The 20,347-nt window shown below is 37.9% G+C and overlaps 1 protein-coding gene across 1 annotated transcript in view; it reads left to right on the top strand.

Annotated features, from left to right (window-relative positions):
• The window catches only part of LOC124723176 (constitutive coactivator of peroxisome proliferator-activated receptor gamma-like), a 735,979-nt gene that overhangs the window by 318,118 nt on the left and 397,514 nt on the right, over positions 1–20,347 (top strand). The window contains exon 8 of the mRNA XM_047248371.1: positions 9,718–9,931. Within this exon, the coding sequence (XP_047104327.1) occupies positions 9,718–9,931 (214 nt within the window). The remainder of the gene's footprint in view (positions 1–9,717; positions 9,932–20,347) is intronic.

The following is a 20,347-nucleotide window of genomic DNA, read 5'->3' as shown; positions in this document are numbered from 1 at the left end:
ATATCTGTTGGTTCTGCTGAGAAATTCATCAATGGAGTAGAAGGAGTTGACCACCAAAAATCCTTTAGGCTTCTATTAAACTGAAAATCATTGGTTGTTAAGCTTTTTATGGCTGTTGACAAGTTATTAAAAATGTGTATTCCTGAACAATGCACACCTTTTTGTACGAGAGTAAGTGACTTTAAATCCCTGTGAAGATTATTTTTATTTCTAGTACTGATTGCATGAACTGAGCTGTTGGTTTGAAAAAAAGTGATATGTTTTAATGACAATTTTCATTTAGGAATAAATATATTGAGATGCAGTTGTTAGTATCCCTAGTTCCCTGAACAGGCCTCTGCAGGATGTTCTTGAGTTCACACCACATATAACTCTTATTAGATGTTTTTGTGCCCAGAAAACTTGACCTTGGCTTAATGAATTACCCCAAAAAATAATGCCATATGACATTGTGGAGTGAAAGTAAGTGTAGTATGCCAGCTTTTTCATTTTTATATCCCCTATGTCTGACAGAGTTTGCATTGCAAATAGATATTTGTTTAGATGCTTCAGCAGTTCTGTGGTGTGCTCCTCCCAGTTGAATTTATTATCAAGCTGTAATCCCAAGAATTTAACACTGTCCACTTCTCCTATCTGCTTGTCATCATATGTTAGGCATATACTTGTGGGACACCCCTTACAAGTTCTGAACTGCATGTAGTGTGTTTTTTCAAAGTTTATTGACAAAGAATTGGCAAGGAACCAGTGATTAATGTCCATAAATATTTTATTAGCTGATCTTTCTAAGACTACACTTGATTTGCTATTTAGTGCAATGTTTGTGTCATCACCAGACGAAACAAACTTGGCATCTGTTGATGTTACTGATGAAAGGTCATTGATATACACAAGAAAAAGTAAGGGCCCTAATATAGAAGCTTGTGGGACCCCCCATGTAATTAGTTCCCAGTTGGATGATGCCTGATAACGTAATACATGTATCTTTCCTAATAACACCCTTTGTTTCCTGCCAGAGATATAAGATTTGAACTATTTTGCAGCATTTACGGTCACATCATAATATTCTAATTTACTTAAAAGGATATTGTGATTTACACAGTCAAATGCCTTTGACAGATCACAAAATATACCTGTTGCCTGAAATTTTTGTCTAATGAATTAAGTACATTTTCACTGTAAGTGTAGATAGCCTACTCAAAATCAGAACCCTTTAGAAATCCGAACTGCGACTTTGACAGTATGTTATTTGTGATAAGATGGTTATAAAGCGCGTTGTACATTACCTTTTCTAAAATTTTTGAGAATGCTGGCGAAACTGACACTATTTCTTTATCCCCCTTCTTAAACAGTGGCTTAACTTCAGCATATTTCAACTATTCAGGAATTATTCCACTGATAAAAGGCCTGGTTACACAGATAGCTTAATACATTGCTTAACTCAGAATCACATTCTTTAATTAACTCTGTTTTATTTTATTATGGACATTACTTCTGCTGGGGTAGTGAGGGTGAAATTCATATTATTGAAGTTACTTGAAGTATCTGGTGTGAAGTATCCCACGGCAGCATCTACAGAACCTGACAACCCCATCTTTCTAGTAAGTTATAAAATGTTTGTTAAAAAGTTCTGCAATGCTATACACATCTGTCACCAATGTATCATTTACTCTTAATGCTGATTGCCCCTCTTCATGTCTGGTTCTACCAGTCTCCTCCTTCACTATATCCCATATTGTCTTTATTTTGTTATCAGATATGACTATCTTTTCTTTGTAATATATTTGCTTTGATGTCCGTGTTACAGAATTTAATATTTTGCAGTATTTCTTGTAATGTGCTGTAGCATCAACATCAGAACTGTTTCGGATTGACAGGTACAGTTTTCTTTTTGTTTTCCAAGATACCTCCATTCCTTGAGTAATCCATGGCTTCTTTGTAGACTTTTCTCTAACATTGGTTAGTTTTGGGGGAAAAGAGTGTTCAAATTAGGTAAGCACTTTATTAGCAAAAATGTTATATTTTTCGTTCATGCCATGATCACTGTAAACATCACTGCAGTGAATGTCTCTGAGGAGTGTCCTTAATCCATTTTTGGCTAATTGGTCTAATTGGCTACCCTCTTGAGTTCAGATTTAACAGATTTTATATCCTGTTCAGTATTAACATTTAACAGAAGGAACTGCATGTCATGGGCTGAAAGGTGTGACGAAGCAAGCTGAGATATTTTTAATTTCTCTCTTGTTTTGACATCTGCCTCCTTAAATTTGTTTTGTTACTTTTAACTATTTACTATTAGCATACATGAGTATAATCTGCATTTTCGTGTAAGAGAAAGGTTGGCCCTCAGTTTTAAAGAATATAACATCAGATCTAATTTTGTGCTTAGTTTTATGTATGTAAGTGATTTTCTAAGTTATTTCAACTATTCCTAGTTAGTATCTTTTTTATAGGGTGGAATCAGTAATTGTTTTGTAACATAAATTATATTGTTGCTGTATAAACAAATATAAGTTCTGTACTCATTATAAACTTTTGTAATATGAAATATTAGTAATCTTAAAGTATTTATTTGGCTCTATTCAAAAACATGTTATCAAAAACAGACCTTAATTAATTCTGAAGTCATTAACAATTTTGTCAGAAGTATTGTTTGCATAACAATATTTGTTAATTTCATGATTTAAGCAAATAATTCAGCTTAACTCTTGTAGTAGGGGAAACTGTTAAAAAGACGGAATCTTCAATGTATTCAGTTAATATAATGAGTTAAGCTTTAATTGTAATTTCTGTAAATTAAACTTCAAAAAATGTTTAGTTTCAGCACCTATCATTGTGATGATATATAAGGGCCCGATTTTTGGTCATGAGACAGTCAGTCCACGGCCGAGTTTCAGATGAGGAATCTGAGAACGACAACAATGCATCATTTTAACAGTGAAATAAGTGTTACACCAATAGGCCGTGTGTTAAAACACTGACAGTGTCTGCTCCATACGTACCTTTCTATTCTTCAAGAACTGTGAACTTTGTGGTTATGTTTTTACTGCTCGTAGATGTCCAACAGAAAACTATTGTAGCAATATGTGGAGGTTCGCCTGCAAACTATTAATGAGGCTTATGGAAAGATTACACAATAGTGCACTGGCCATAAACATATATCTGTGTAATATTGGGGGGTTGTGTAAAGTGAAAATTAAAGTACTGTGAAACGCAATTGTGCATCTGTCGGCTACATTATTTACCATAGTCAGTGTCCAAATTACAAACCCCAGTTTTCAGCCAGTGCAGCAGTGCAGTACGTTGACACCAAGGACAAACAAGAAAATAAAGTAGGTGGAACTGCTACAGAGGCCATTGACTATTGGCTTTGTAATATAATTTAGTTCATTGGGCTTTTCTATAAAGATATTATCAATGGCTGTTTGTGAGCAATTGGCTACAGTAGTTGAGAACTTTACCCTTTTCAGACCCCCACCCAAACTTGAAATGAAAATTTTGAAATAATACATTTTTGTAACTAAAAAAAAATATAGAATCATGGACCAATTGCTTAGAAAATTTTATTTTTTAATTTTGATACAAATTTTGAACCCACACAATTGTGTGGGGTCAGGATTATCTTACATATTTATGTCATTTCTTGCAGTGATATTCACGAAAGCAATTACTGTCTTTTGACAAACACAAATAAATATTACACTTCAGACATCTTGTTCTCATCCTCTTCTTGCAATTTTTTTGCCTGCAGCAACAAGCTGAAGGCAAATCATCAACAGTTGGCCAGTGATGGCCAGTTGGCCAGTCTAGCCACTTCTCATCACATGGTGTGTCTGCTGGTTTCTACATTTTACTTGGTGGTTCTTCATCGGATTCAGTTTCATGTTCCTGTCCTGAAGAAGAAATTAGTGCTTCCCCAATCACTTATCGGAATCCAAGAAGATCTAAAGTGTTTTTCTTTTGTACTTTATTGGCTTCACATTCAACTTTGTATTGTAACCAGGAATTGACACAAGCCAAATCAAGTAAATGAATCAAAACTTTTAAAGTCCACTTTTTTGTCTTCAAGAAAGTCCTGTAGGTCTGCATCATTTGATCGCAGAGGTCCACTCCTCCCATACACAGGTTGTACTTCACTACGGCTGCAGGACATGGCACTAAGATGTACTTATTTTCTGGTTTACTCCATCTCTCACAATTGCTTACAGGTTCACATCCTGTACAAGTAGAGGCAAGGGTCACAGCTTTTGAATCTTTCCACTGGACAAAGACTATTTTATCATCGTCCCTGCAGAATTCTTCCCTATCTCCTCTCCTCAGTCTTTTTTCTTCTGTCAGGTGAACTGGTTTCACTCTGTTTTTCATTATGGTTCCTGTTCCTTCCAGCCCTAGGTCAAGTAACTGTTGCAATAATGGCAAAGCTGTAAAATATCTGTCAAAATATAGTCTTTCACTTTGAGGTAATGTTTGAGCAAGGCAAAGTATTACAGATAGCCCAAGACCAAGGCTAACATCTGGCAGAGGAGTTTATTTACCTTGATAAAATTCAAAATCAAGTACTAAACCTTTCGTTGTTGCCAAAACAAAGTTTTTAATTCCCAAAGGGAGTGGTTTGTTTGGAACATACTGAGACAATGTGCAGCGTCCAGTAAATGGTACCATTTGCTCATCAATGGAGTAATCATTTTCAGAGGGGTGTGGAAGTCTCAAACAAGCACTGTGTACAACATTAATTGCAGGTTGTACTTTCCACAATCTATTAGTTTCTGATTCACATGGAATGTTGTTAGTGTCCACAACATGCAGTGCTGTTCTGAGAGTGAAGAACTTGTCTCTAGGCATACAATCTGCAATAGTTGGCATACGCAATGACTTCTGCCAGTACATATGTGTACGAGGATATCTAATGCATCCCATAAGTACATGCATGCAATACAGCTTTTTTATCTCTTGAGGGTTTGTATGAAGCAACTTCCATTTCTTCGAAAAGTAGTAACTGTTAGTGCAGTCAGATGCTAACCGAAAAAAATCTGGGTAGTGCTCACTGAAATTGCTCATTGGAGTTTTAATTTCCTGTCCTACCTCACTCTCTGAGTGCGCAAAAATTTTGGAGGTGAATGGTCTTTTTCTCCAAGTGGACAAACAACGATGTGTTTCCACTGTTTTTTTAGAATTCTTTCTACTGTGTTGACTGGGAAAATTGTCCTGAACGTCTGGAGCAACTGGTTGTATTGTTGCAGAAGCATTGTTACAATTTTCCTCCTTGACAGAAGATTCAGAGCTATCTCCAAGTCTAGGTTTGATTGTTGGAAGAGTCCCAGTTGTATCTAACAATTCGTCATCACTACTGAAGACTTCCACTTCAGAGTCATCTAAAATGGCTAGAATTTCCTCATCAGTAAGCCCTAAAATGAAACAAACAAATGAACTGTGAAAGTAATGCGTAAATACAACAGTAAAATGACTTGCCTTTTCCATAATCTGTTCCGAATCGTAACCACAAACATCAACCGAAAACGACCATATGCCGGTAAAATAGCCCCAACACGCACAATTGTGCGTGTGGATGTTACACTCATTGTAGCTATGAACGTATTCAAACAATTGTGGCAGACATAATTTTATTTACTTCTGTACCTTTCGGAATCTCAAACACATTTTTCTAAATGTCAAAACACAATAAATAAAGCACAATAAACATTTACCTCAACAGACATGCTTCCGACCCGCCATCTTGAAAATTATCAAAGATTAAGACACAATATCTCGCGTCTATAACGAGATTTCGATATAAATCGAGTTGTATACGAAACAGCAATTCCTGCATACTCGTGTGACTTGGAACTCAACTGCATAGTGGAATAATATGATGCTGCAATGCAAATAAATCGCACCCACACAATTGTGTGTATCAGGTCTGAAAGGGTTACAGAGGGAATTAAGTTGAATGAAAGTGTCACTAACTTAGATAAGTTCTTATTGGGAGAGTCTTCAAGGAAATACATGTTGAAGTCACCAGCAACCACTATTTCTTTGTTTTTGGTTGCCAAATGGGCCAGTACAGCTTCAAGGAGCTTTATGAACAGATTAAAGTTACCTGCAGGTGCTCAATATACTCTTAATATTATGAAGGATTTTTTTATGAAATTCTACTTCTGTTGCACATGTTTCCATATGCTATTCTAGGCAAAATTTATGAGTGTCTTTGTTGTTAAATTTATGATAGTTCCTGATGAATGTGGCAACTTCTCCTTTCTCTACTTCTGCTCTACAAAAGTGAGATGCTAACCTAAGTCCTGTAACACTTAAAAGTTCTATACCAGTGGTGACATGATGTTCAGAGAGGCAGATTATGTTAGCTGGGTTTGAGGACCCTGATTCATCTTTGCAGATAATTAATTCATTAATTTTATTTCTCAGTCCTCGAATATTTTGATGCAATAGAGATAGCTGACTTTTCATATTGACTGAGTTAAAATGGGGTAGAGCTGAAATTGCTGCTGATTGTTGAAAATTCTTAACCAACAGCTGTTTATGCTGATGTAATAAGCTATAATTATGTTTTTTGGTTTCTCAATCCTAACCTCTCTTAAAACTTGGTTTCTTTCTTTTGTCACTACCCTAAAAAATGGTGTTTTCTGAGCCCTATAACCACTGGTATTTTATCACTCATGACAGTGCCTCCCCCCTTTAACTTTCCTGCTATTTTCCCCAGCCACTTTACCCTTCCCCTTCCTGTTGAGGTGAAGGCCATGCCTAGTACAATCCCACCTATTGAGAGTCAACAGGAACCACACCAATGTGTGACCCTGCACCTGACATAAGCAGCCGATCCAACTCCAAATTAACTCTCCTGACAGAAGAGTTCAAATGAGGTTGGTCATGGCACCCAAGAACAGATAAAAACTCAACACTACTATGCTTCAATGCTGATGCAATCTTTGCTAGGTCACACTCTGTACTGTACCCACGATCTTTGTCAATACTAATACCAGGCCCACCCACTATAACCATGGTGTCTTCCTGAGTGAAATCTTTGCAAAGTGATTCTAAATCATGTGTCACCTGCTCCAGACCAGCACTACGGTTAAAAAAATGGGTGACCTGGTATTCTGATCCTGATTAATCGTGTGAAAGTTTGCCAACACCTCTTCCACGGGAACTACCTAACAACAACACTTTCTTTCTCTTTACTGATTTCCCTATATTCTTACTTTTCAATTTGCTGCTGAAAGTTGGTTGTGCCCTGTCTACACCTGCAACTGCTTGAGGCTCACCAGCTTCTAACTGAAGCAACATGTCAAATCTATTTTCCACATTCACCACGAAGCTGTCAGACAAAGTTCAGGGCCTCTTCCTCTTGTTGCCTATTACCACTTCCGACCTCTGTTTATCCTTCTCCCTCCTTAACCTGTCAAGATCTCCCCTGGCTTTGTCTAACTCAGCCTGAAGGGTGGCAATTTTCACCTCCTGTTCTAGTATCTTTCTATCTCTGCTACATAACCTACAAAAACACTGATGAGTCTCATTTACTTTCCCGCCTCCCAAGCCACTACAATCACCCACATGGAAAAAACTACGGCAGTCATCACACCAAAGCCCCAACCCAACAATTCTATGGCAAGTCAAACACTTTTCACTCATGATAAACATAATAATTTATTAAGAATAAGTCAGTTAAATCACAGATAAACACGAGAATATGATTCCACAAATTTGGCCTATACGCAAATTATATGTAAACAAAAACAGTGCAAAGTTTCCGAAACAACAACTTAAACTTCACACTACTTTTTGGAAATGTGACTTAAATAATGAAGAGGTACACTACAGTTAAATTGCTAGCGAGAGCAAAGAACAATTAAATGAAATTTTGTAGATTTACTGCGGCAAAATGTAAACTGATAATACAACTATAACCCAACTGTATGATCTTTTCACATTTTCTGCTATATTACATAAAGAAAAATGAAAACTTTAATGGTCTGCTTAAAAAGCACTCTAATACACATATTTACCATGTAATCAGTACTAAAATAAATGTTGTTATAATCTAAAATGACTTATCTTCACAAGAACACCAAAGCTTGCCCGCTTGCCTGGCTGCATGGCTGCCAACCTTTAGTGGTTGGTTCAGGTTTTAGTATCCCCACCAGCAGACATCATGATGGAGGTAGATAATCTGGCATGCTTAGTGCAGCAGGATAGTCTGGAAACCTGCCATGGAGGTCGCACATGACGCATAATATGGGCGGAACCAATGGCAGAAATGTTTACTGGTGGGCAGCAGAAGACGGAGTGGTCTAGTGCCTACTTGGAGTTCAACCATTACAGACTTGACGTAGTGTATGGTGCCATGTATTGTGCCAAGTGTGTAGCTATTAGCCACCCACATCAGCTGCGTGCTGAGTTCTGCCCATGATCTTTTCAGCACCGCTCAGACACTGTGCTTCCTGTAGATCGACTTGCGTAATGATTTTGTTTCCCTCTCACAGAGTTCTGTTCCCCAGCTGTTACTGAGACATTGTTGGTCCGTGTAACATCCATGCTGAATGTGTAGTGATGTGACAGTGTCATGCCTGTGAAGGTACCACATTGTTCTTACTGCCCTGTTAACACATGAAAATTGAATTAAATCATACCTTTGGGGAATGTGAAGAACAATGGGTATGTTTCAGTAAGTGTTGAGGCTTTCTTAAGGCATTAACAATATTCAAAGCTTAATTATGTGAAACATAATTTTTAGCAACACAGATCACAATATGCTCATCCTTCATTGTGTTAGGAGAAATATCACTTTTTGTAAATAAGAATTGATTCATGCAAGCACCAGGTTTCACACAACCTAATGCATTTACATTATTATTGACATTCCTAATTTCTTGTTCTATACTTCAAAGGTATTCTTCAGTGCTGAATTACTGTCATTTTTGTTTTTGAATGACAGTTTTGAATGGTGTGGATCCATGGTATACATAGTGATTATTATGTTTGGTTTAATCTGGTGCTTATTTTGATTTGTTGACACAGTTCTTTGCAGTACAACACCAGTGTGAAAATATATTGATGTAGGCTACCTATGTGAAAATTTGTCTTACGTGTATCTCTTTTGGATGTGATGGTATTTGTGAAGTTATGATAGGGCACTTCACGATTTTCTGTCACACTTAATGTATAACTCGACTCATTCTACAGCACTGAGCACTGATAACCTCAGCATTGAGCACTCATAAGCTCCTCCAACATCACTGAAGGCTCTCTTTCAAAATTGGGTTTTTGGAACACTATGTGTGAATGAATGAATTTATGTGTCACCTCAGAGGAATTTTTGCTACTTGAATATTTATTTTATCAGCCGGAATGCTGTCACTTTCACTTTGAGAGATCTGCTCAAATGGAACTGTAGCTCACTAACATATGGAATAATAATATTGGGGAACACTGGAGAATAAAATTAAGCCTCTTTATAACTCGCAATCAGATCCACATTGTTAACTTGAAAGATACCTTGTGTTTGATCATTAGTCATTTATAACACACTGGATCATTTGTAATTAATACAATAAAAGTTTAAGATTTCTCTTTTTTATTTCATGTTATTTGCCCAGTACTGTATTTTTATATGCGTGTCATTTTATTCTAGATTGTTGTTTCTGGAATTGCATATGCAAAAGTTAAATGTTTTACTTATTCTCTTCTCCTCTTGTTATCTCCCTACAGGAGTTTCATGAAAGCATTAGCAGCCGAGGGATGTACTGGTACAAGGACATCGCACACAACATTGCCAACTATATAAGGAATATTCCAATGGGAGACACCATTTACATTTTGCTCCGACTGATATGCTCTGAACTTTTACATGATCCAAGTATGAGTGATGTTTTGGCTGAAAGTATTTGGAGCTACCTGCCACACCCAGACATACCAATTACAGGTCAGTTGTAGTATTTTTCAGTGGATTGTATCTGGTTCTTATCAAGCTGCAATGCTGAACATATACTAAATGAACTGAATTAAGGAGTATATTCAGAATACTCCCCATGTTCAAATGAAAAATTGGAATTAAATGGTTAGGCAACTAGCATGTGTCAGATTTAAAAACCATATGTATGATGTCTACATCCACGAGGACAGTGTAATGTTGGGCTTAACAGGCAAATGCTGAATGTTTTTGGTGGATGGAACAGAAAGGTTCTCTAGATTGTCAAACAACCTCTGGGTTGGTTAGTTAGTTAGTTATATATTCCGTGCATCATTTGAATGATTATTTTATTGAAATGATGTGGAATGCGTCAGTTGACAGGATGTGTATGCATGATTGGTGTTAACATTAATGAACGCATTATTTTGAATCATACTCATCCAGCTACATTTACTGTTGCTATTGCTATTATTATTATTATTATTATTATTATTATTATTATTATTATTAAGGAACTGTCAAGGAGAAATTATTTTAAATTACATTTAAAACTTGCTCTACTACCTGGCAGACATATTATGACAGTGGGTAATTAATATCATTTTTCCATCTAGTGCTGTAGATGTGGACATCACATTTCTTCTAAAATTGTAATTGATTATTTATGATGAATTTCATTAGTGAATATGTGTATTGTGACAGTGCAATTAAAATTCCTAGCTTCTTGAAGAGGCACATTCATGACATCCATGGGTGAAGATGACATATTATTCTTATGGCTCACTTTTCTGCAATCAATACTTTCGTTCTAAGTGATGAGTTACCACATTATTGAGTGGAAATTGCAAGATATATCAGGTGGTTGATATGTTTGTTTCCAAGATTAGCAACATTACAAAGAGAAAAAGTTGTGAAGCTGAATTTCGGGAGAAGCTCAGTAATATGCTTCTTCCAGTTCAAGTTTTCATCAGTCTGTACATCCAAAAATCTGGAGCATTGTACTCTGATCATGCTCATGTGCTACATCTGTTGTTGGTATGACTACTTCTGTACACACCCGTACCTCTAATACCTAGTAGCACATCCTCTTGCATTGACACCGAGCGAGGTGGCGCAGTGGTTAGCACACTGGACTCGCATTCGGGAGGACGACGGTTCAATCCCGTCTCCGGCCATCCTGATTTAGGTTTTCCATGATTTCCCTAAATCGTTTCAGGCAAATGCCGAGATGGTTCCTTTGAATGGGCACGGCCGATTTCCTTCCCAATCCTTCCCTAACCCGAGCTTGCGCTCTGTCTCTAATGACCTCGTTGTCGACGGGACGTTAAACACTAACCACCACCACCTCTTGCATTGATGCAAGCCTGTATTTGTAGTGGCATACTATCCACAAGTTTATCAAGGCACTGTTGGTCCATATTGTCCCACTCCTCAACAGCGATTTGCTGGGTCACGTCGTCCATAAACAGACCTTTTCAATCTATCCCAGGTAAGGTTCATATCAGGAGAACATGCTGGCCACTCTAGTCGAGCGATGTCATTATCCTGAAGGAAGTCATTCACAAGATGTGCATGATGGGGGCACGAATTGTCATTCATGAAGACGAATGCCTCACCAATATGCTGCCGATATGGTTGCACTGTTGGTCAGAGTAAGGCATTCATGTTTCGTACAGCCATTACAGCGCCTTCCATGACCACCACCAGTGTATGTTGGCCCCACATAATGCCACCCCAAAACATCAGGGAACCTCCACCTTGCTGCAATCGCTGGACAGTGTGTCTAAGGCTTTCAGCCTGACCGAGTTGCCTCCAAACACATCTCCGACGATTGTGTGGTCAAAGTCATATGCGACACTCGTCGGTGAAGAGAATGTGATGCCAATCCTGAGCAGTCCATTCGGCATGTTGTTGGGCCCATCTGTACCACACTGCATGGTGTTGTGATTGCAAAGATAGGCCTCACGATGGACAATGTGAGTGAAGTTGTGCATCATGCAGTCTATTGCACACAGTTTGAGTCATAACATGACGTTCAACTTGGTGGTGTTGCTGTCAGGGTTCCCTCAAGGCATAATCCATAGGTAGCGGTCATCCACTGCAGTAGTAGCCCTTGGGCAACCTGAGCAAGGCATGTCCTCGACAGTTCCTGTCTCTCTGTATCTCCTCCATGTTCGAACAACATTGCTTTGGTTCACTCCGAGATGCCTGGACACTTCCTTTGTTGAGAGCCATTCCTGGCACAAAGTAACAATGAGGATGCAATCAAACTGCAGTATTGACTGTCTAGGCATGGTTGATCAACAGACAACACGAGCCATGCATCTCCTTCCTGGTGGAATTACTGGAACTGACCGGCTGTCGGACCCCCTCCATCTAATAGGCACTGCTCATGCTTGGTTGTTTGTGTCTTTGGGCGGGTTTAGTGACATCTCTGAACAGTCAAAGGCACTGTGTCTGTGATACAGTATCCACAGTCAATGTCTATCTAGAGTTCTGGGAACTGGGGTGATGTAAAATGTTAAAATTTTTTTTAATGTTTGTATAAGGAATAGGAGTGGATCTAAAATTGAACCCTGTTGGACTCCCCCCCCCCCCCCCTTTTTTTTTGTCGCTAAAATTTTCTTACCTTTCTGACATTGCCTCAATTACTCAGAACAAGTTTTGGTAATGTGTTTGTTGAGTGATTTAAACCAACTGTGTGTAAGGCCATCTATTCCGTAACACCCAAGTTCTTCTAAGAGATAAACATGATGCACACAATCAGATGCCTTGAAAAGATCACAATAAACACCAGCTGGCAAAACATTATTATGTAAGGCTTGTACTGTATGATGAGTGAATGTATAAATATCTTTCTTAGTTGAGCAACATTTCTGGGATCCAAAATGTGAAATGCTAATAAATTTTTTCCAGTTCAGTGTGCGACTACTCTTGAGCACCTTAATTTTTTGAATATTGTTTAAAAAGATATCGGTAAGGAAATTGAATGATAATTGATTAAGTCTGTCTTGTAACCTTTCTTGTGGAATGATGTAACAATTACATATTTTAACCTGCCTGGAAAAATTCCCTGTGCCAGTGGTGCATTGCACATATCACTAAGGACATTACTTATTACGTTGGAACAGCTTTTCAGAATTTTGTTTGAACTTCCATCAACCTCACATGAGCTTTTGTTTTTTAGGGTTTTTATAACTATTAATTTCAGTGAACAATGTTGGTGCTACTTCTAGTTACTTAAAGTTTTGTGGAATGATGTTTTCAATATATTCTCTTGCTTCTTCAACTGAACTATTTAATAATACATTTGCTGTTTCATTTAGAAAGTGATAGTTAAAAAATTTACAACTTTTGAATTGTCAGTCACACCATTGTCATCTAGTTTAATTGTTATGGAATCCTGTACTCTGACTGGCTGTCTTGTCTCCTGTTTGACAATGCAGCTAATAATTTTAATCTTGTTATCTGCAGTATTTATTTCTGTCAGGACATGCATACTTTTGGGCACTTTAATGACTTTCCTTAAACTAATACAGTTTTTTTTTGTTGTATGCAACTAATGTCAGATCTTGAGATTGTATAGGGGGCAATAGATCTGGTCAGTGGTGAATAATTTAAAACTAAAGAATTCTGTTTGTGAACTACCATTGGGATATCTATATAGAAACAAAAATACAGTAGTGCACCAGTACTTTCCTGAAGCAGTTCTTTTATTGGATATCTGCTGAACAGTAATGAGTGAGAAATGCTAATTTGTTTCTTTTGATACCAAGATGATGTAGAAATTACTTACTAGTTATATTAATTGCTAATTTTAGGCAGTGATTTGAAATATTTCAAGCATTTATTTTTTCTGGTAATCCAAACAAATAGATTAGTGGCATTGTTTTATGACAGCTGATTAGTAATACAATCTCGAACCATCTGGTTATCAAAAGAATGATAAATTCTAGTCTTCCTTTGTACATTACTGATACATGAGTAAATGCTAATGCCTAGGTCACTACTTTGTGTGTGTGTGTGTGTGTGTGTGTGTGTGTGTGTGTGTGGTTTTTTTTTTTTTTAAGGGTATGGTGCCTGCTGGCATAAAAGCACTGAGCTATAAGTAATAATGGGGAGCAAATCCTATGCACAGAGAGAGGTATAATTGGCTGCTGCTGTTAAAAAAAGACATTAACAAAGTTTTTTTTATTTTTTCCATTTAATAAAGAATGAGGCTAATACTTAACATATTTGCATTAGTCAAATATGTATGTGTTCCAGCCATTTATGCACATTGCTGCAGTGTATAAGTGCAAAGTTGCTGGTGAGAGAAATTATATATCTATGCAGCAACCATTTATACGAGGTCCTTTCCCAAACGTATGTTTCCTCTGTTTGAAAAACCAGTCATTGGAAGAAGGGGTGCCTTCTTTTTTTATTAGAAAGAAGAAATAACAGTAATTTAAAATCTCAGAGCATGCTGTATACAGTTCATAGGAGGAAGACAATTAACATCACTCACTGTGCTGCCACTCGTGCATTGTTCACCTTAGCCTCAGAAAATCCCACACAAATATTCATTCTGGGACATAGACAAAGGTAATTGAAGATAGCTGCAGTACTTGAGAACTGTAGCTGCAGTGATGTGTAGCAGAGTAAATTTACAGTAATGTAACTGCTGACTCTGGCAGTAAAAAATGACAGTAATATCTGGCTGTCTACAGCCACAGACACTAACCAGGACGCCACAACAACAGAAAAGTAAACAACACTATATTCTGCACTGAGAACATTCTCATAGTCTCTGAGAAAATGGCAAAGCTAAAATGTCATACCTATTGAATCAGATAAATGTTTTATCTTGCAATATTGTGAAGTGTCTACTGTCTAAGGGATCCACGAAGTCTGTTGTCTAGCACCACTGACATAAAGGCTCTGACTAAAGAGCCTGGCTACCAAATCATCACTGAAACTACTGTAATAATTCTGAACTGTCTGTTAATGTGATGATAAACTTGAAATTCTAAGGCCAGCAATTTGTGCAACCTGGCAACACTGTATGGTGTAGCAGTTTATAAAGGAAGTGTTCACTTCCATTTGAGCTAACATTTGCTGTGTATGCTAATGGTATATTTAGTAAACAGTATGCAGTGTAAGTGCCAAGTCCAGCATTCAAGACCAATTCTTCTGTAAATGTTTTATAATGCATTTTGTCTGTATGTTAAAAAAGTATACATCAATGGGAGCTCAATAACAGTTTATTTCACTTTGTGGTGTGCCAGTAACAGCAATTATGTTCAGAACTATTTTTGCAATAGAATGCTTTGAACTATATGACCACTGGGAAATATTCTGTGCCATTAATAATCTTTAGCTCATACTACTGATCTCAGTTGCCAAGAATAAAGTTAGTTGTTGTTGTGCAAGTGCCCATGAATAGTGAGTACAAAAAAGCAAGTGAATACTGTACAACGTACGTACAACAGAAAAGCAGGTAGACCATTAAATTTGGACTTTTGTGGATCAAACTCTGGAGAACTTACACTGATTGAAACTTATATAATAAGATTTTATCTGGAACTGCCTATTTTATTATTTACATTATATATGAAGGTGATAAACATAGTGACTGCTAATGCCATTGTATGAAAATTTTGACACAGTGATGGTAAAGTTAGCTATGTGTTGATTTCTTGTGTAGCTTGTTTTATAGGGACATAAAAGTATATAATCTACCAGTAACATTAAAATTCACATGAAAATGCAAATTAACTACATCTTATCATGCTTACCTTATGAAAAATGCTATTGTGGTGAAGTAAAAGTAGCTTCAAAACCATTTTTACAGATTATCGTGAAGCAATAAAATTATGTAGACACTTTTTATTTCAAAATTGTCTGTGACTATGCATGAGCTTGCCATGTACAAGTGAAATTTCAAGGCTGCACAAAAATGTGGAAATATGTTGGGAGAAGTGAATACACAAAGAAAAAAAATTTTCCATGATTTACAGTAATCAATCAGATTGGGTGTTCATAAACAAACATAAACTGAAATTCACATTTGCTAGTACAGAATAAAGAGAAGATCAACTATGCAGTGCAGCACCTGTGGGCTTACCACAGAAAAACAATAATAATTTAAATTGACATTTATATTTACATTTAGCAAGATACCTTATTGTATGTGGCCGAGTCATGTTTATACATCATCCCTCCCTCCATTTGTTTCCTTGCCTGTTTCATTCACAAATGGTGCACAGAAAGAACAACTGTTTCTAAGCCTCTTGCACAAGCTCAGAGTTTTCTGATTGTACCATCATGGTTATTGCAAAAGATATGTGTGGGATAGGTATTATGTTGCTTGAGTCTTTATGGAGCATACATTCTTGGAATTTTAACAATAAATTTCTTTATGAAGCAAAATCCCTCTCCTGTTTCATCTACCTCTGGAGTTGAATTATCTCCTTTTGATGTCCTTGTGCTCATGAAACAAACTTTTTGCAAAATGAACTGTTCTGTGAATTATCTGTATCTCCACAATTAAAACTGTGCAACATTCCTGAATGCTGAGCAGTAATCAGGGATTTGTTGAATTAGGGTTGTGTAAGCTGCCCTTATGATAAGTGAATAATATTTCCTGAGAACACCTCAAGTTAATCTCTATCTGATATCAGCTTCTCTTACAATTAGTTTTATGTTGTTGTACCACTTGAAATTGCTTAAGATACATGCTCCTAACTACAGGATGTAAAAGAAGTATACACACTTTGAAATTAGTTGATTTATATTCTAAAGGCTAATGCCTTGTCAGTGCAATTACTCTCAACTGTCATTGGTTGTTCATTTTGTTTCCACATAACTGCAACATCCTATCCTCTTCTCAGTGTCTTCCAAATACTTCATCCTAGACCGTCCGCCTCCTTTCTTTCCCAGCACTGTCCCTTCAGGAATTTTAATGATGAAGGTTTTATGTCTGATGACACATCCAGTAAATTTTATTTTTCTCTTTACTTTAATAATCTCCTCTCTTCATTTACTTCCCTTAAGATTTTCAGGTTGGTTTTTATTTCAGTCCAGCTTGCTCTTGTCATTGTCCACCATATCCTCATTTCAGCAGTTCCAAGTTGATTCCACCTCTGTCTACCCCGAGTCCAACTTTCACTTCCATATAACTGTTTACTCGATACAAATGAATGTGCAAAATATTTTCTGACATCTATATTCAAATGTTTGCTGGTTAAAATGTTTTCTTAGTTATAAATGCCTGTTTTACCAGTGCAGTTCTTCTCTTCACTTACATTAAGCATTTATTGTCCTCAGTGACCATACTACCAAGATAACAAAATTGTTTCGTGTGATCAGTTCTGACATCATTAATTTTTATGTTGGTTTTAATTTACCCCATATTGTATTGTAGTGTATACAATGTTCAAATAACTTACAGAAATTCAGCCAAGTGACATAGTCAACTATCGCCTAAGACGGTTGTCAAGGACTGTGGGCTTCAAGTGGGGTAGCCCTTTACATTGCTAGATAACCACAGGGTGCATAAGGTAAGATGTTAGACATCACTTCCATATGGTTGATAGCCATGACTTAGTCCTCCACTGATGCAAGTCTGTTTTATCAACTCTTTGAATGCCAATTATGTGAGTCAGGACTGAATGAAAGAACATTTATGCAGGTTGAATTTGAATACTTTTCCCACCAAACTTTGGAACAAAAGCTTGAGATTGTGTCAGTGATAGAGTCACAGCTGAACCAGTATTTCGCCAAGGTATGCTGCACATTTGGGAATATGTTACAGCAAGTTATCTACAAAATGCTGATATATGACAGGGGCTGGAGGGATACCAAAAGGTAACCAATTATAATGGTAAAGGCAGTATGGCACATCTAGCACTCGGTAAGCCCTTGATGCTGTATCTGAGGAGTTATGAAAATATGTCTTTGTGATGTCAGCTTTACTGGAAAAGAGCTGAGTTCATATTGAGGTCTGTAGAGCATAAGATTCCACATCATGTCATGCATTTGTTGTCATTTTGAAGTCACCACGAAGTGTTAAAGAACCACTGGGTTTGTGTAGTGTTAGCAGCAATGTGGGTGATAGACTATGGGAGACAGACAATATTTCACCCTCATTAGTGACTTAATACAATTCTGTGTTAAGAGCCTTCTTTAGAGCCCAGGGCACTGGATGGACTTTGAAGAAGTGTTGGGTAGCTGTCACTTTAAGAGTGGTATGAGCTTTGAGATCTGTTGTCTTCCATAATCTAGATGAGAAGATTGCAGTATATCTGTCAAAGAGCCTGTTTAAGGTGGTGCAATGACCTTCAGATTGCATGGCATGCTCTGTTTCATTTGAAAGTGTGGGAAGAGTCTGTCCCAAATCACTTTCTCTTTGGGATCAGCTACCACAAGAGAATTTAACTGGTCATAAGTGAATAAAACTGGAAGTTTTGTAGTGAGGGCACTTAATGAAGCTCGTAGACCCAAAGATTTGTCTCGACTGCCTGCACAGTTGGATAATCTGAACTTAAGTATGTAGATTGGTTTAGCAAGGACACACAACCACCATTGTCCAAGAGTAATTTTACAGGGTGTTTCTCACTGAACAAATCTAAGTACATTTGCTGGATTGCATCCTGAGAAATCAGGACTTCCGTAGATTTATCACTTACATGGTACACTTCCATAGGTTGGGAGCATATCTGCACTGGAGCTATTACAACATACCTTTTGCAAGTGTCCTTTTTTGCTGCACCTGTGGCATGTTCTGCCTGGATAGTGGCACATGCTGTGCTGATGGTTGCATCTGCTGCATGCATGGCAAAGGAAATAAAGAGGTGGTGTAATGTTCAGCATAACTGTTGTGGAGATCTGACTGCCATGATATACTCTTTGACCATGAAGAAACACAGAGCTGCATCAACAGTTTCATAGGGTTGAGCTATTTGCATTATTTCCATTAGAGACTGACCAGATTTCCTCAATTCCTGGTTCCTCACTTCCAAACTGGGGATAAAACACATTATAACATACCTGATTAGAGAGTCTATGTTACTTTGCATTCACAAACATTTTAAATTGCAATTCGTACTCAGTCCCTGTTCCTTAAACACGGTCATCACAGTAATGTGATCACCACCTATGTTTGTACAATCTCTCACAGATGGTAGGTGGTAGCACGAGCAGTGGAGGGTATATAAAGTGTGTCGAGGGAATGTGGAAAACAGTGCAGTTGTTGTTGTAATGCGGAAATGAAGCGATTTATCTGACACCCAAAAGGACATGATCATTGGCTTTAGGGCCAAGGCTGGAAGTATTTCTGAAACAGCTTTTGTTTGTAAACTGTTTGCGTGCTGCCATGGTTAAAGTATACGGTTCATGGCAAAATGGCACTATCCAATACCAGTGATGAGGCAACAGTGGTAGACAACAGGCCGTAGATGGCAGGATGAACAATGGCTACAGGTATCCATTCAGTCTGTAACACAGTAGGTGCTCATTTGTTTTGTTTTGAAAGCAGCTGTCTGTTAATTTAGTAAGCCACTCAGGCTCCAGCTCTTGGCTGATATACGACTACAGACTGGCAAGTTAAGTTTTTGTCTTTTTCTGTACTTCCACAGAGAATATTTATTAAATTTTATGTGTGTTTCTCTGTTTAAGAGGTTTAATCTCATGTTTTCATATGTGTAAATTCATTCTGTCTGTAGCACAATAGTTGCTCACTGCAAACCCAGCTACAAGCTCATTAACACATCAGCATCCATTGGTGACACATTGAGAGGCTATCAAGGTACATATCAAGGATTGTCTGCTTTTGTAGTTCACTTTGTCAGTTAGTCTTGCTAGGATGGCTTGGATATGTGCATGCTTTGTGTGGACACAGGAGGAGTTCAGCTGAATGTGCTTTTGGCTGCAGTCAATCACCTTCAGACTGCTGCCTCAGGGTGTAGCAATGGCAGAGAATGTGGCACATTGCATGGGACACCTCAGGTGTTGCTTGTTTTGCCCATGGGCTCTGCTTCTGAGACACCTCCTAATGCACCCAATGTGGTTGATCCGCCCTCACAGGAGGGTAAGTGGCGGGTGGTAATGATTTTGCGTTGCTCGACGTGGAGGGCCAATGTGGAGACTGGCTGCCTGGCCTCACCCATTCTGCCTGTAAGTGGACAGGTGGCCATTCCTTCAGCTGGATCCGAGCAGGTACATGGGTGGTGGGGTCTACTAGTTATTGGGGGCTCCAATGTTAAGCGCATTATGGAGCCCCTTAGGCAGGTAGTGTTCAGGCCTGGAGAGAAAGCCAATGTGCACTCGGTATGTCTGTGAAGGAGCCTCATCTGAGATGTGTAGGTGGCCTAGCCTCGGCCTATTGAGCGTGCAGAGTGCAGTTGTCTGCGTGTTGTGGCTCACGTTGGCACCAACGATGCCTGTTGC

This window comes from Schistocerca piceifrons, chromosome X (assembly GCF_021461385.2).
Source record: "Schistocerca piceifrons isolate TAMUIC-IGC-003096 chromosome X, iqSchPice1.1, whole genome shotgun sequence".
Lineage (NCBI taxonomy): Eukaryota > Metazoa > Arthropoda > Insecta > Orthoptera > Acrididae > Schistocerca > Schistocerca piceifrons.
This window is presented reverse-complemented; position numbering and strand designations above follow the sequence as displayed.